The sequence below is a fragment of the Salvelinus sp. IW2-2015 genome, linkage group LG16, assembly GCF_002910315.2.
Source record: "Salvelinus sp. IW2-2015 linkage group LG16, ASM291031v2, whole genome shotgun sequence".
NCBI lineage: Eukaryota > Metazoa > Chordata > Actinopteri > Salmoniformes > Salmonidae > Salvelinus > Salvelinus sp. IW2-2015.
Window position 1 is genome coordinate 15,032,600 of NC_036856.1, and position 13,787 is coordinate 15,046,386.

At 43.9% G+C, this 13,787-nt stretch overlaps 2 protein-coding genes across 2 annotated transcripts; one reads left to right on the forward strand and one right to left on the reverse strand.

Annotated features, from left to right (window-relative positions):
• Positions 1-1,356: 1,356 nt before the first annotated feature.
• peak3 (PEAK family member 3) lies at positions 1,357-8,118 on the forward strand. Its single transcript, XM_024003599.3, has 4 exons — positions 1,357-1,536; positions 1,770-1,939; positions 2,457-3,001; positions 6,900-8,118. Exons 1-4 carry the CDS (start codon positions 1,454-1,456, stop codon positions 8,022-8,024), a joined length of 1,923 nt encoding a protein of 640 aa, XP_023859367.1. The 5' UTR covers positions 1,357-1,453; the 3' UTR covers positions 8,025-8,118.
• Positions 8,119-8,828: 710 nt separating this feature from the next.
• Positions 8,829-13,410, reverse strand: LOC111975734 (ornithine decarboxylase antizyme 1-like). The gene is given in 6 exon segments (XM_024004284.2): positions 8,829-9,471; positions 9,572-9,657; positions 10,154-10,329; positions 10,428-10,514; positions 10,516-10,573; positions 13,198-13,410. Coding segments are annotated over 6 exon segments (657 nt in total). The 5' UTR covers positions 13,317-13,410; the 3' UTR covers positions 8,829-9,340.
• Positions 13,411-13,787: the final 377 nt, after the last annotated feature.

A 13,787-nucleotide genomic window follows, 5' to 3' on the forward strand; every position in this document is an offset into this window, starting at 1 on the left:
GTATTGTTGTCTCTGCCTTTTTCCCTTTGTCTGTGCCCAACATTGTTTGTACCATTTTTGTGCAGCTACCATGTTGTGCTGCTGCCATGTTGTGCTGCTGCCATGTTGTGTCTCTACTATATTGTTGTCATGTTGTATTGCTACCATGCTGTGTTGTCATGTGTTGCTGCCATGCTGTGTTGTTGTCGTAGGTCTCTCTTCATGTAGTGTTGTTGTGTCTCTCTTGTCGTGATGTATGTTTTGTCCTACTTTCTTTTTTTATCCCAGCCCCCACCTCCGCAGGAGGCCTTTTGCCTCTTGGTACGCCGTCATTGTAAATAATAATTTGTTCTTAACTGACTTGCCTGGTTAAATAAAAGTTAAATACAAATATCATACAAGTCAGCCAGATAGCTTCAATTCTGTTCTCCATGATAAATCAAAGAATCTCTGCAACCCTAGATGAACTGTACTGATGTTTGTCAAATAGAATTATTAATAGGCATAAAGGTACCCACAAAATTAGAGTGATCATGATGACAAACCTGATAAATGGAAAGTAATTGTATGAAACATGGGTCTCTGCCAAGAGCCTGTCTCTCACTCATTCTATTAATCAGAGAGGGCTACTTCAGGACTGCTCACTCAGCCTCAAGCATACACTCTGGGCTGCACAACCACGCATAGTGGCCTTGTGCGTATGAGCCTCTATCACAGACCTACGCAGAGGCTCACTCACTCATAAACATTATGCATTAAGTGTCTCATGAAAATGAACACACACACAAGAGCATGGCGCTTGCAACGCCAGGGTTGTGGGTTCATTCCCCAGGGGGGGACCAGGATGAATATGTATGAACTTTCCAATTTGTAAGTCGCTCTGGATAAGAGCGTCTGCTAAATGACTTAAATGTAATGTAAATGTACTATGTGCTGCAAAATGAATTGCCTCCCGGGGATAAAAAAAGACTCTACAACATGCATTCACACGTGTTTGACCAAGAAGATGCATCATAAAGCAATTGGGGGCTAGCACATTGAAGAAGAAAAATGTGATTTGAGATGCAATCCATAAAAGACAAAGTACCAGGGAGGCAGAGACCAAGTGTGTGATGGATCTAACTTAAAAGGAAAGTGAGAGAAAAAAAAGAGTGTGTGAAGTTGGGTGTCTTTTTGGTGTTCTTCCTCATTTTGTAGTTGAGGTTACTGCATAAGTACAGATATGCCCTCACACAGGCACTACTTTCCGGTACCAACCTCAGACTGCAAAGATCAGAACAGCAGATAATTATATTCTCACAAGAAAGAGAGAAAGAGATAGACAGACCGACAGACAGACAGACAGTGAGAGAGAGCGAGCGAAAGAGAGGGAGAGAGGATATTAACGTGAACCTGAGCAATAATATTAGAGACCTCAAGTTCCATTTGAGTTTGATAGACTGCTATTCTGAGTGAGAGACACCGTAACCAGGCAATGGATTGTGCAGCGATGGATTGTGCAACTCAGGGAGCAGAGAGACAGAGTGGACCCCCAGTGTTGCCTATCAAACAGCGCAGGTAAGACAAAAACATACAGTACAGAAGCTGCATAGCACTCAGATAGAGTCTATGCCATGTCTTGACAGTTCGTCTGAACCTTTAAATGTGAGCTTCGTCAGAAAAACTATCAAGACACTGCATAGAGTCTATCTGAGTGCTATGCAGCTTCTGTACTGTATGCACTTATTTTAGGTAATTAGTTCAAAGGACAGCAGATCAATTAATGAATCTGATTGTGTGTGTGCTCTCAGGAGTCTCTACTCGCGAGGCTCTAGTATGGGTTCCAGTGTGGACCTGGAGTTGGATGGGAGTGTCTCTAGCCCATTGGGACCCCATCAGCACCAGGGCTCTACCTGTACAGATGTGTTCTCTGCCGCCACTGATTGCCATGCACTCCAGTGTCCCATACACCAGCGCTATGGTGAGTACAACACACATCTACCTTTATCAGACACTGTAGTATATATTATCCTGTTGATTTCAATTATAAAATGGATAAGGATATAAGTTATTTAGGCATTTGCTTTTTCCCAGCTGAAATATTAAATAAAAAGCACTTTCTCATTTTCCTTCCTTGTCCTCTCTTGCCCTGCTTCCCTTTTCTCATGTGAATTGAATGGGAGGAAGTGACACCTGAAACCAGGCCTGTGCTGATAAAGACCTGCCATAGCCACAACATTTATGTCCACATGTTTGTCACAAGCTCAACTGAATACAGTAGCTCCTGTCAAATATTGAATCTACGTATCCAACAACAGTTTGAGATAAACATTGTCTGAAATGTTTTTGTTGTTGCAGAGTTTAGTATTACTATTCTGTAATTTCTCTACCTTATTCTAAAGAAGTTCTCGATAATCATAGAGAGTCAAAGCGTGGAACTAGGCAATGACTTCTCTGGAAAGTCTATTACATGGTCTGTATTTCCCTTTATCTTTCAGACCCCTCTTACTGTCATCAAGAGAGGTTTTTCTCAGATAGCACCACCCCGCCACCAGTGCCTAAGAAGAGGCTGGCTCGAACCCTTTCCCTACCAGGGGTCTATCTGTGTCCCCTTTCCCCACTACCCTGCAGTCACCAAAACTATGACAACCCTCTCTACATGCTGGTCCCCATCGCAGGCACTCAGCCCCATGTAGAGAGAGACGAAGAAAGACCAGTCCAGAAGAGCCCTCTCAACTTGCAGCCGCTATCTCAACTTGACTTCGATACACCTGATGAACAGCTTACCTACTTCTTCAGCAGTTTCTACAACCAGGGGGACATTTCTCAAGGTATTCAGCATCGCCACCTACTGTTCCTGAGGAGTATGGAACAGCGCATGGAGGCTGGGGTTCTCCTGATGAGAGTGTCCGGTGAAGGCGTTGTTGCATTTCAGCCCCAAGATTTCCTACTGTGTGAAAACGACCAGCCCAAGCAGATAGCAGGTTCACTGTACTACAGCCTGCATAGCCCAAAGTTTCCAGGGAGGATAATCGCAGCTAAGGTAAGGTTATGCTCATGATCTCAGGGCATTAGTGATTTAAGCGGCCGCTAGGGGGCCCTCGACCCAAATTATTTTAAATGTTTTTAGGAACTCTGTTGAGAGTAGAATACACAAGGTGCAGTTTCACAATTCGTTTTTTCATTAGATTGTAAATTAGTTTGGCCAGTTATCTAAACTTGTAGCTAGTAATCATGGTTTAATTACTGACAGGGCATGCGGGGCACGAGCCCAGGGACCCTGACCACCAGTGGGCCCCCGTTGATTTTGTTAGTCACTCTCACTCAGATATCATAAGTCATGGCAAAATGTGTAGAATTGCAGAAAATGTGGTTTTAAACTGCTCAAATATCTCTCCACCCTATGGTAAAATTTGTAGAATTGCAGGAAGTTCGCTGTAAAACTGCACATTTTTCTATCCGCACCACGGCACAATTTGTAGAATTGCATAAAATGTGTTCGAAAATTGCAAAATCTTCAAATTGTATATAATTGCAGGAAATGAACTACAGCAAAAACCCTCTGCCATCACGAGGTGGGGCCACTTAAATGTTTTATCCCTGCCCCCAAAAGGCAAGGGCCAGCCCAGCCTACTCTATGTGTAAACCAGTTTGTGCATCATGCTCAAGCAGTATTCCAAATCAAATAAAAGTTTATTTGTCACGTGCGCCGAATACAACAGGTGTAGACCTTACAGTGAAATGCTTACTTACAGGCTCTAACCAATAGTGCAAAAAAGGTATTAGTTGAACAATAGGTAAGTAAAGAAATAAAAACTACAATAAAAATGACAGTGAAAAACAGTAGCGAGGCTACATACAGACACRGGTTGGTCAGGCTGATTGAGGTAGTATGTACATGTAGATATGGTTAAAGTGACTATGCATATATGATGAACAGAGAGTAGCAGTAGCGTAAAATAAGGGTTGGCGGGTGGTGGGTGGTGGGACACAATGCAGATAGCCCGGTTAGCCAATGTGCGGGAGCACTGGTTGGTCGGGCCAATTGAGGTAGTATGTACATGAATGTATAGTTAAAGTGGCTGTGCATATATGATAAACAGAGAGTAGCAGCAGCGTAAAAGAGGGGTGGGGGGTGGGGGGCACACAATGTAATTAGTCCAGGTAGCCATTTGATTACCTGTTCAGGAGTCTTATTGCTTGGGGGTAAAAAACAGTTGAAAAGCCTTTTTGTCCTAGACTTGACACTCCGGTACCGCTTGCCATGTGGTAGTAGAGAGAACAGTCTATGACTGGGGTGGCTGGGGTCTTTGACAATTTTTAGGGCCTTCCTCTGACACCGCCTGGTGTAGAGGTCCTGGATGGCTGGCAGCTTAGCCCCAGTGATGTACTGGGCCGTACGCACTACCCTCTGTAGTGCCTTGCGGTCGGAGGCCGAGCAATTGCTGTACCAGGCAGTGATGTAACCAGTCAGGATGCTCTCGATGTTGCAGCTGTAGAACCTTTTGGAGGATCTCAGAACCCATGCCAAATCTTTTTAATTTCCTGAGGGGTAATAGGCTTTGTCGTGCCCGCTTCACGACTGTCTTGGTGTGTTTGGACCATTCTAGTTTGTTGGTGATGTGGACACCATGGAACTTGAAGCTCTCAACCTGCTCCACTGCAGCCCCATCGATGAGAATGGGGGCGTACTCGGTCTTCCTTTTCCTGTAGTCCACAATCATTTCCTTAGTCTTGGTCACGTTGAGGGACAGGTTGTTATTCTGGCACCACACGGCCAGGTCTCTGACGCCTCCCTATAGGCTGTCTCGTCGTTGTCGGTGATCAGGCCTACCACTGTTGTGTTGTCTGCAAACTTAATGATGGTGTTGGAGTCGTGCCTGGCCATGCAGTCATGGGTGAACAGGGAGTACAGGAGGGGACTGAGCACGCACTCCTGGGGGGCTCCAGTGTTGAGGATCAGCGTGGCAGATGTGTTGCGCCCTACCCTCACCACCTGGGGGCGGCCCGTCAGGAAGTCCAGGATCCATTTGCAGAGGGAGGTGTTTAGTCCCAGGATCCTTAGCTTGGTGATGAGCTTTGAGGGTACTATGGTGTTGAACGCTGAGCTGTAGTCAATGAATAGCATTCTCACATAAGTGTTCCTTTTGTCCAGGTGGGAAAGGACATGGTGGAGTGCAATAGAGATTGCATCATCTGTGGGTCTGTTTGGGCGGTATAAAAATTGGAGTGGGTCTAGGGTTTCTGGGATAATGGTGTGGATGTGAGCCATTACCAGCCTTTCGAAGCACTTCATGGCTACGGACGTGAGTGCTACGGGTCTGTAGTCATTTAGGCAGGTTGCCTTTGTGTTCTTGGGCACAGGGACTATGGTGGTCAGCTTGAAACATGTTGGTATTACAGACACAATCAGGGACATGTTGAAAATGTCAGTGAAGACACCTGCCAGTTGGTCAGCACATGGCCGGAGCACACGTCCTGGTAATCCATCTGGCCCCGCAGCCTTGTGTATGTTGACCTGTTTAAAGGTCTTACTCATGTCGGCCACGGAGAGCATGATCACACAGTCGTCCGGAACAGCTGATGCTCTCATGCATGCCTCAGTGTTGCTTTCCTCGAAGCGAGACATAAGTGATTTAGCTCGTCTGGTAGTCACTGGGCAGCTCGCGGCTGTGCTTCCCTTTGTAGTCTGTAATATTTTGCAAGCCCTGTCACATAAGACGAGCGTCGGAGCCGGTGTAGTATGATTCAATCTTAGCCCTGTATTGATGCCTTGCCTGTTTGATGGTTCGTCGCAGGGCATAGCAGGATATCTTGTAAGCTTCCAGGTTAGAGTCCCGCACCTTGAAAGCGGCAGCTCTGCCCTTTAGCTCAGTGCGAATGTTGCCTGTAATCCATGGCTCCTGGTTGGGGTATGTACGTACAGTCACTGTGGAGACGACGTCCTCAATGCAGTTATTGATAAAGCCAGTGACTGATGTGATGTACTCCTCAATGCCATCGGAAGAATCCCAGAACATGTTCCAGTCTGTGACAGCAAAACAGTCCTGTAGTTTAGCATCTGCTTCATCTGACCACTTTTTTATAGCCCGAGTCACTGGGTTCCTGCTTTAATTTTCCTGCTTGTAAGCAGGAATCAGGAGGATGGAGTTGTGGTCGGATTTACCAAATGGAGGGCGAGGGAGAGCTTTGTGCGCGTCTCTGTGTGTGGAGTACAGGTGATCTAGAATTTTTTTCCCTCTGGTTGCACATTTAACATGTTGATAGAAATTTGGTAGAACTGATTTAAGTTTCCCTGCATTAAAGTCTCCGGCCACTAGGAGCGCCGCATCTGGGTGAGTGGTTTCCTGTTTGCTTATTTCCTTATACAGCTGACTGAGTGCGGTCTTAGTGCCAGCATCTGTCTGTGGTTGTAAATAAGTTTGTGCAGTTTATGCATCATGCTCAAGCAGTATTCATACTTGAGTTGTGCACAATGCAAAAGTCAAGTAGAATGCAAACACAGCTGCACCAAATGTAAAAAGCCACGATAAGGCCAAAAGCCAAAGATAAGAGATACTCAACAAAAGGGCTCATTTCTAAGCTCCACCTCAAGCAACAGTCATGTTCTGCACCATTATATAGCAAGTTTGGCAACCCCCGACTCCAGTGACACATTTCCTCTGAACTGTCAATGGGTGTTGAGCAACCTAACAGACTGTACAGACAACAGCAAACATCCATGTCTTAGAAAGGCTTTTTAGCATGAGGAAGAGTAGCTGCTGTTTTAGCAGCAGCTAATGGGAATCCTAATTTTAGATTAGGTGTCTTTTGTAAGACTGTGAATGAATCGGATATGACTGTACAATAGAGGAGAAAAACATATTTTAATGTGACTAAGCCTTGTTAAGGAAGTGAAAGGTTTTTGGATGTTCTAATTTCGTCCCTGGTTTCATTCTCAGGTGAGCAGTGATGTTGGCCCCTTGTCTCAACCTACCTCAGTACCGCCCAATGTCAACATCCAGCAGGTCATTGTATCTTTCCCATCATGCCCAGCACTGGAGAAAGAACCTGGAACCAAAAACACAACCACTTCAGACTCCTCACAGTCTGATCAGACAGGGACAGAATCACCAGATGAGAGCAAAATTGAGGCAGACCAAAGTCAAGCGAAGTCTGAGGAGAGCAGTGGACCTACAGTTGCTTCACTATTGCTCAAGGGATATGCAGTGACAATTGAGAGAGACTTACCACAGGCTACTTTGGAAGACTTTGTACAAGAGGGAAGGTTCCTGCAGAGCTTTAAACCATTAGTGTATGAAAGGCAACTGAGTATTCTGCTGCTACAGTTAGCCTTGGGGTTACAACACCTGTGCAGTAATGCAGCCACCTGCGCTGAGCTGAAGGCTCAAGGCATCTTGCTGGTATGGCCAAGGGAGAGAGGGGGGGAAACAGACGCAGACAAAGCAGAASAAAGTGGAAGAAGTGAAGAAATTGAGTTATTGGAGAATGAAAAAGAGAAGATAAAAGGAGAGATTCAGGAGCTATGGAGAAAGTGGGGAACCCCTCGTGTGGCGTTGACCAATCACACCAGTCACAGTGACCCCAGTCTCTTTCAGCCTGCTCATGCTGCTCCATCCATACAGTCTCAGTTCGGAGTGTTGCTAGAGTACTGCCTGTACCTCTCTGACAATGCTCCCTCTCAACATACACAGAGTTCAGATGGCACCATCCAGAGCTCCCCATATCTACCAGGGCTTCTCCAGCTAGCCTCCTGGCTTCAGGATGGGGGTAGTGGGCTACAGATAGCAGACGTAGTGGGGGTCCTGCAGGCTCTGCTCTGGGGTCCACATGTTGAGCTCTTCAGGGTAAATCCCACCGTGCCTTCCACTCTGCACAACTGGCTGTCAGTCAAGCAGGCCCTTCTAATGCTGAAGCTGGCAGAGAGAGGGCTGATCCAGGACCTGCCCAGTCTGGACTGGGAGCACTGCCTGTGTATACAGTACATCTCCTTCACTGACTCTGAAACTGTGATGAGGGCCACAGCACAACTAGGACTCCACAACACAGTGGACAGGAAGTTGTGATTACTCATGTCTGTTTCATATCTGTTAATTGAAGTCTTAATCAAGGGTTTCCCAAACTCTGTCCTGAGCCCCCCCTGGGTGCACGTTTTGTTTGTTGCCCTAGAACTGGTCCCGTGTGGCTCAGTTGGTAGAGCATGGCGCTTGCAACGCCAGGGTTGTGGGTTCATTCCCCACGGGGGGACCAGGATGAAAATGTATGAACTTTCCAATTTGTAAGTCGCTCTGGATAAGAGCGTCAGCTAAATGACTTAAATGTAAATGTTAAATGTTAACTACACAGCTGATTAAAATAACTACTCATCAAGCTTTGATTATTTGAATCAGATGTGTAGTGCTAGGGCAAAAGACTAAATGTGCACCCAGGTGGGGTCCCAGGACAGACTTAGGGATACCCTGCTCTAATCTAATGTAAAATGTGGATGATATTTAACATTCATGTTGTCAGAATCTATCTTGAACATCTGGAATGAATAAAAGGGTAGCTTTTTTATTAAACATTTTTCCACAGCATTGCTTTCCACCAAGGATATTGAGCAAATTACATATCAGCTCCAAATCAAATGTATATGCACTGTGTTCTATAATTAACTTTTCATGGATCCAAGGAGCCCCATTAGATCACAGTAAAGATTTTAAAATATGCAACTTAAAGTGCATTAGGTTAAATTCAACACCGACTGATCGAGTTTAAACAGATGCTTCTACAACTCTGGTACGCGTGCCCACAAAATACATCTTATAAATTGTTACACATATTTCAATGCCCTTTCCCCAATCCCTACACACATAAACATAAGGCAAAAATCCACTTGTTAAGGTGAGCATTTTTATTCGGGCACTTGTTACAACATGCAGATTTCAGTCAAGTGGATCAAAACTAGAAATCAAAGTTCATGCACACATTAAAATCAAATCAATATAAAACATGAAAATCTACTTGAAATAGCCAAGAAAACAAAGCATAACATGAATATGCAGCATGGACATTTTCACCATAAATTGTACAGCCTAGAGATGATCATTGTAGTGGATGGGGAAGGGGGAAATCAGTACTACACGTGGAAATTAGTACAGTGTTGAGGAAACATTTCCCAAATTTAATAAGGATACATTCTTGGTTTAACATTACACACTAGTTCAAATGTCATTGTAATACTTCACATCAAAGTAAATAAACTATTTCACAGGAAACCTTGACCTTACTGAATTTTGATCATATTTATTTTCCCCAAGTGATGAAGTGGGATGGGGAAGGGTAGGTAAAAGCTAACGTGTGTGTGTGTATACGTATGCATTTGTGGCATGTTTGTGATCCATTATTCATCGTCGAAGGAGTCTCGTTCGATGCTGTAAGCCATGAAGAAAGCATCGGGGCGGGTAGGGACGAGTGGATGACCCGGTCTCACAATCTCAAAGCCCAGGAAGCTGAAGGTACGCAGCAGAGATGCTGAAGAGAGAAAAGGACAGTGAGAGAACTGCCTCATAACAAAGCACATAAAGTATTAACAGAGGTGTTTAACTGGAAGCAGACACACACAGTGACTTACCTCTGTCGTCTCGGTTCTTGTGGAAGCAGATGAAGACATGGTCAACCTGCAGCTTCTCTTCCGCACATTCCAGCAGGAGAGCGAAACTGGAGAGATTAAGTAAGTCAATGAGTTATGAAGGTAGTGCATTGCAGTCAGCAAGCAATAGAAACTAAGTCCATCTACCATGAAACAACATCAAACTAGTTGAAGACGCAATATGTATCTTTGTGCGCGACCAGACCAAATTCACATAGAAATTTGAGTTATAGAGCTGTCATTCTCATTGTAAGCAAGTCTGATAAGCGGTAGATCCATTCTGTGCGTGCCATTTCTATGCGTCCCTGTCCGAAAATTTCATTTTTTTGCATCTGGATATACTATATACTATATTTTTGGTTAATGAAAAGATTTCACAGCAGTTTAGCTGGTGCAATGACTCTCCACACTAGTTGTCACCTGAAATTCAGCAAACATTTTAGAATTTTACACACCAGCAATGGCAGAGTGATTTCTGCATATTGCGCCTTTAAAAGACAACAAAAACAGTCTAAAGTAAAACCAGAGGACAACGAGAGGTTGTTCTTGCATTGGATCACTGACCTGTCTTTGCTGCCCTCGGGCAGAGCTCCAGGGGGGATCTCGATGTAGATGTTACCCCCTTTCAGCACCCCCCTCCAGACACAGTGCTTGCCCTCTGAGCAACGGGGCTCAAAGAGCAGGAAACGCACTCTGCCATTGGCGGGGGGCGGCTCCTCAAGAACCAGCAACCGAGCATCCTGCAGGAGAATGGAGAAATTAGCAGGTATGAAGAGAGGTTTGATACAGGTAGCTTAACACCAGAGGATGAAGGAGAAAGATACGAGAGTGGACTCACAGAGTAGAATAGCTTAGCTGAAAGATTGTGATCCCGCTGGTCATTCCCTCGCCCACCTGGGATCTTTAGGGGTGGGTGAGGGGCATCAGGAACACCACAGAGGCCCCGGACACGGGTTACTGCAACAGCGGGAACACCGCCTCGGACTGGAGGACACAGAAGAACGGAGCCATTATTCCTCAAGGATTCACTGACTATGAGCGAGCCTAACTGGAGACCAGGGAAAATGTCCCTTTGGAAGTCAATGTATCATCATTCTAGTCCATGTAACTCACATGACTAATATGGTAAAACATTGTCATTTGAATAGGTACCCTAACCAGGACAAAGGATTGAAGTTCAAACTGTTCCACTGACTAAATCTTTACATGTCGGAACAGAACACTTTGCTTGAGGCTAAATAAGTAACAGGCAGGAGACATTTTATTTGCTTTGTTGGCAACAAAGCACATTCGGTAACAGGATGTCCCAATGAGTTATGACAAAATGACTGCCTTCACTCAGGTTGATTTCTACCTTTGGGAATCAATTACAGTTGACATCACTGATTAATCAGAGAGAACTGTCACAGTAGGAGTAGCCTATGGGGAGAGATGACTGCTACTTGTGGCAAAAAAGGTGGTGACAACGTCAATGGAAAAATACTGAGAACAATTTCAGCTAAAAATGAGGGTGGTAAAAATAGTGTCGTTTTTGGCCTAATTCAAGTCTGCACTGAGGACAAAAACACCAACCTCTTACGTCATTGAGACATGTGCCAGATTACCCACCACCGATCAGCCATTTTGCTGAAGCCACAACGTGAGTGTGTGTTCTAGTTAAGATTCAGAATAAGCTTTTGTGTGGGGGTTGCGCTAGCAGAGGTGAGTATGCCAATTCTCAGAGGTTGAAAAGTGAACAAACCCCATTAGGGGTGACATACTGCTCATGGACGCGCTCTTACGCAAACACCACTCCAGCGTTATATGTGGAGCAGGCATGTGAAAGCAAAGTAAGAAGCATTGTGTCAACCTTGGAGCTCAACCTCTGAGTAACAGTGATATACCTCAACCATCGTCAAGATGGCGTCATAGGCTCATCATTTGTGCGGCATATTGACTGGAATCCCTAATAAGTGGTTCTAGTGAATAAGGTTCCTTTGGAAACTGCATGACCAGATCGCAAATAATATCCAACTAGCATCCTTATGTCAAATCCCTGTCCGTTCGCATTCCACCTGCACGTTGTTCCCACAGATTCAACAGCACTGCTATTCTATGCCAAGTTAAGCCTCTTCACAATACTCCTTAAAATCCCCATTACACTCTGCTACACAGTAGGCAATATTCATGAAGAGGCTTAAATTGTGACAGTTGGCTTAGTCAGCTGGGAAATGAGTCTCCACCACTTYCGTAAGAGCCATTAACAGTTGAATGAATGGGATGTGGAAAAATACTGTCTCGCAGAAAAATACACTAGATATTAGGCCAAAGGGGAATAATTTTGAGGCAATCAGGGACACCTAACCTCTACTCAAATCACTTAAAATGGTGGGGACTAAGTTTCAAGAGGCCTCTTCATCTAGTAAACAGACTGCTGCTCAATGGCCCCCCAACATAACAGACCTTAAATAACAGCATTTTACACCCATTGGGAACAGACTTGACCAAAACAAAATGTGCAAATAGCTAGTTTTTTTAGCTAAATTACCTACTTTTAGAGACTGTACATCCAGTACTTTGGTTTTCCCAGTACTGACTGGGAACTGACCAATTGGTAAGTTAGCTAGCTGTCACTCATGTTATTCTTYAACTAGGATAACAGTCAGTCAAGCCATCAAGGCTTTTAATTGGCCAAACAAATATTGGTTAATAAATCACATTGAGTGTGAGTGAACAGATATGATCTTGATACCGGCAGGTGAGCAGCTAACAAGTGTTGAAGGGTTGCAAGTTAAATATTTGCTGTAATGGCTAGTAACAGTAGCTAGTATCCTTTTCATATACAGACAAAAATCTGTATTTAGTGAGTCTGCTCGATTATTAAGTGGGTGAATTGGACAATTTTCCTGTCCTGCTTTCAAAATGTAACGAGTACTTTTGGGAAAATGTATGGAGTAAAAAAAAAAATATTTAGGAAACATTGCCTTTTTTTTTTTTTACTGGTAACATACCACATCTTGTCTGAAATGGGTATAGACAACAACATGGATGTGCCTATTGCTTTAAAATCACTAGCCAGCTGGCTAACTAGTTAACTAACATCTCCCAGAACATTCGACGAAATAACATGGGTCAGTCCATTTATTCCACCATTATTGAGAAACATATTGCCGTAACGTTAGATCGTTTGTTTCTTAATCTCACATATGAAGCAAGTAAACAGTACATTGTCGACAAAGCTAGTAAACTAACATTAGCTGGTAAACTGGCTAGCTAGTTAGCTACCGAACACCTGTCCTTAGCCAAAAACATCCGCAGAATGCTAAATGACAAATTATTGTTCGAAATAAAACCGCAGCCAACTTTAATAACCACAATTATACAGACATCGATCAAAGCTAAATATAGTTATTCAACTTTAAGATAAATAACGAAAGTAAGTTTAGAACAATATTGTTCCACGGACTCGTTATTAGATACATAGCTAATATCCCCAGTAAAAAGAGTAAACAAGTGGCATGTATATACTAACGTTAGCTGCGTAGGCCTCTGTGGCTAATGAATTAGCTTAGCCCTTCTGGAGTTAGCTAGCTATAAATTACTAGCTAAATTACACTATCATAACTCACCTTTCACTTTCTGGGTTATTACTGGGCAGTTCGATAACTGGCATTGTAGATATGGTTTTCTCTTTTTCTCTGACAAAACAGTGGCTATTTAATATCGTCTTGCGTTTGGATTTAACCATAAGGCCAACGTCCAAGCCAGCAGATCCCTCTTGATTCTCTCCTCACCAAATGATTTTACCTAGGCTCAGGCTGCCAGAGCACAAGGGGAGGGCTGCTCGAGACAGAGGTCCCAAAGGAGAGGGAGTTTCCCAAATACATGACGTTTGATGAATTAAAGGTCCAATGCAGCCGTTTTTATCTTAATATCAAATCATTTCTTGGTAACAATTAAGTACCTTACTCTGATTGTTTTCAATTAAAATGGTCAAAAATAAACAAAAATAGCTTCTTAGCAAAGAGCAATTTCTTGAGCAAGAATTTTGCTAGGACTATCTGGGAGTGGGGAAGGGAAAACTGAAAACTAGCTGTTATTGGCAGAGAGGTTTGGAACTCTATTTCTTATTGGTCTGTTAAAGGTAACCTAGGTACATAAAGCATCATCCATTAAGGCTGCAACTGCATCATTTCCATTCTTAAAACTTCATCAGGCT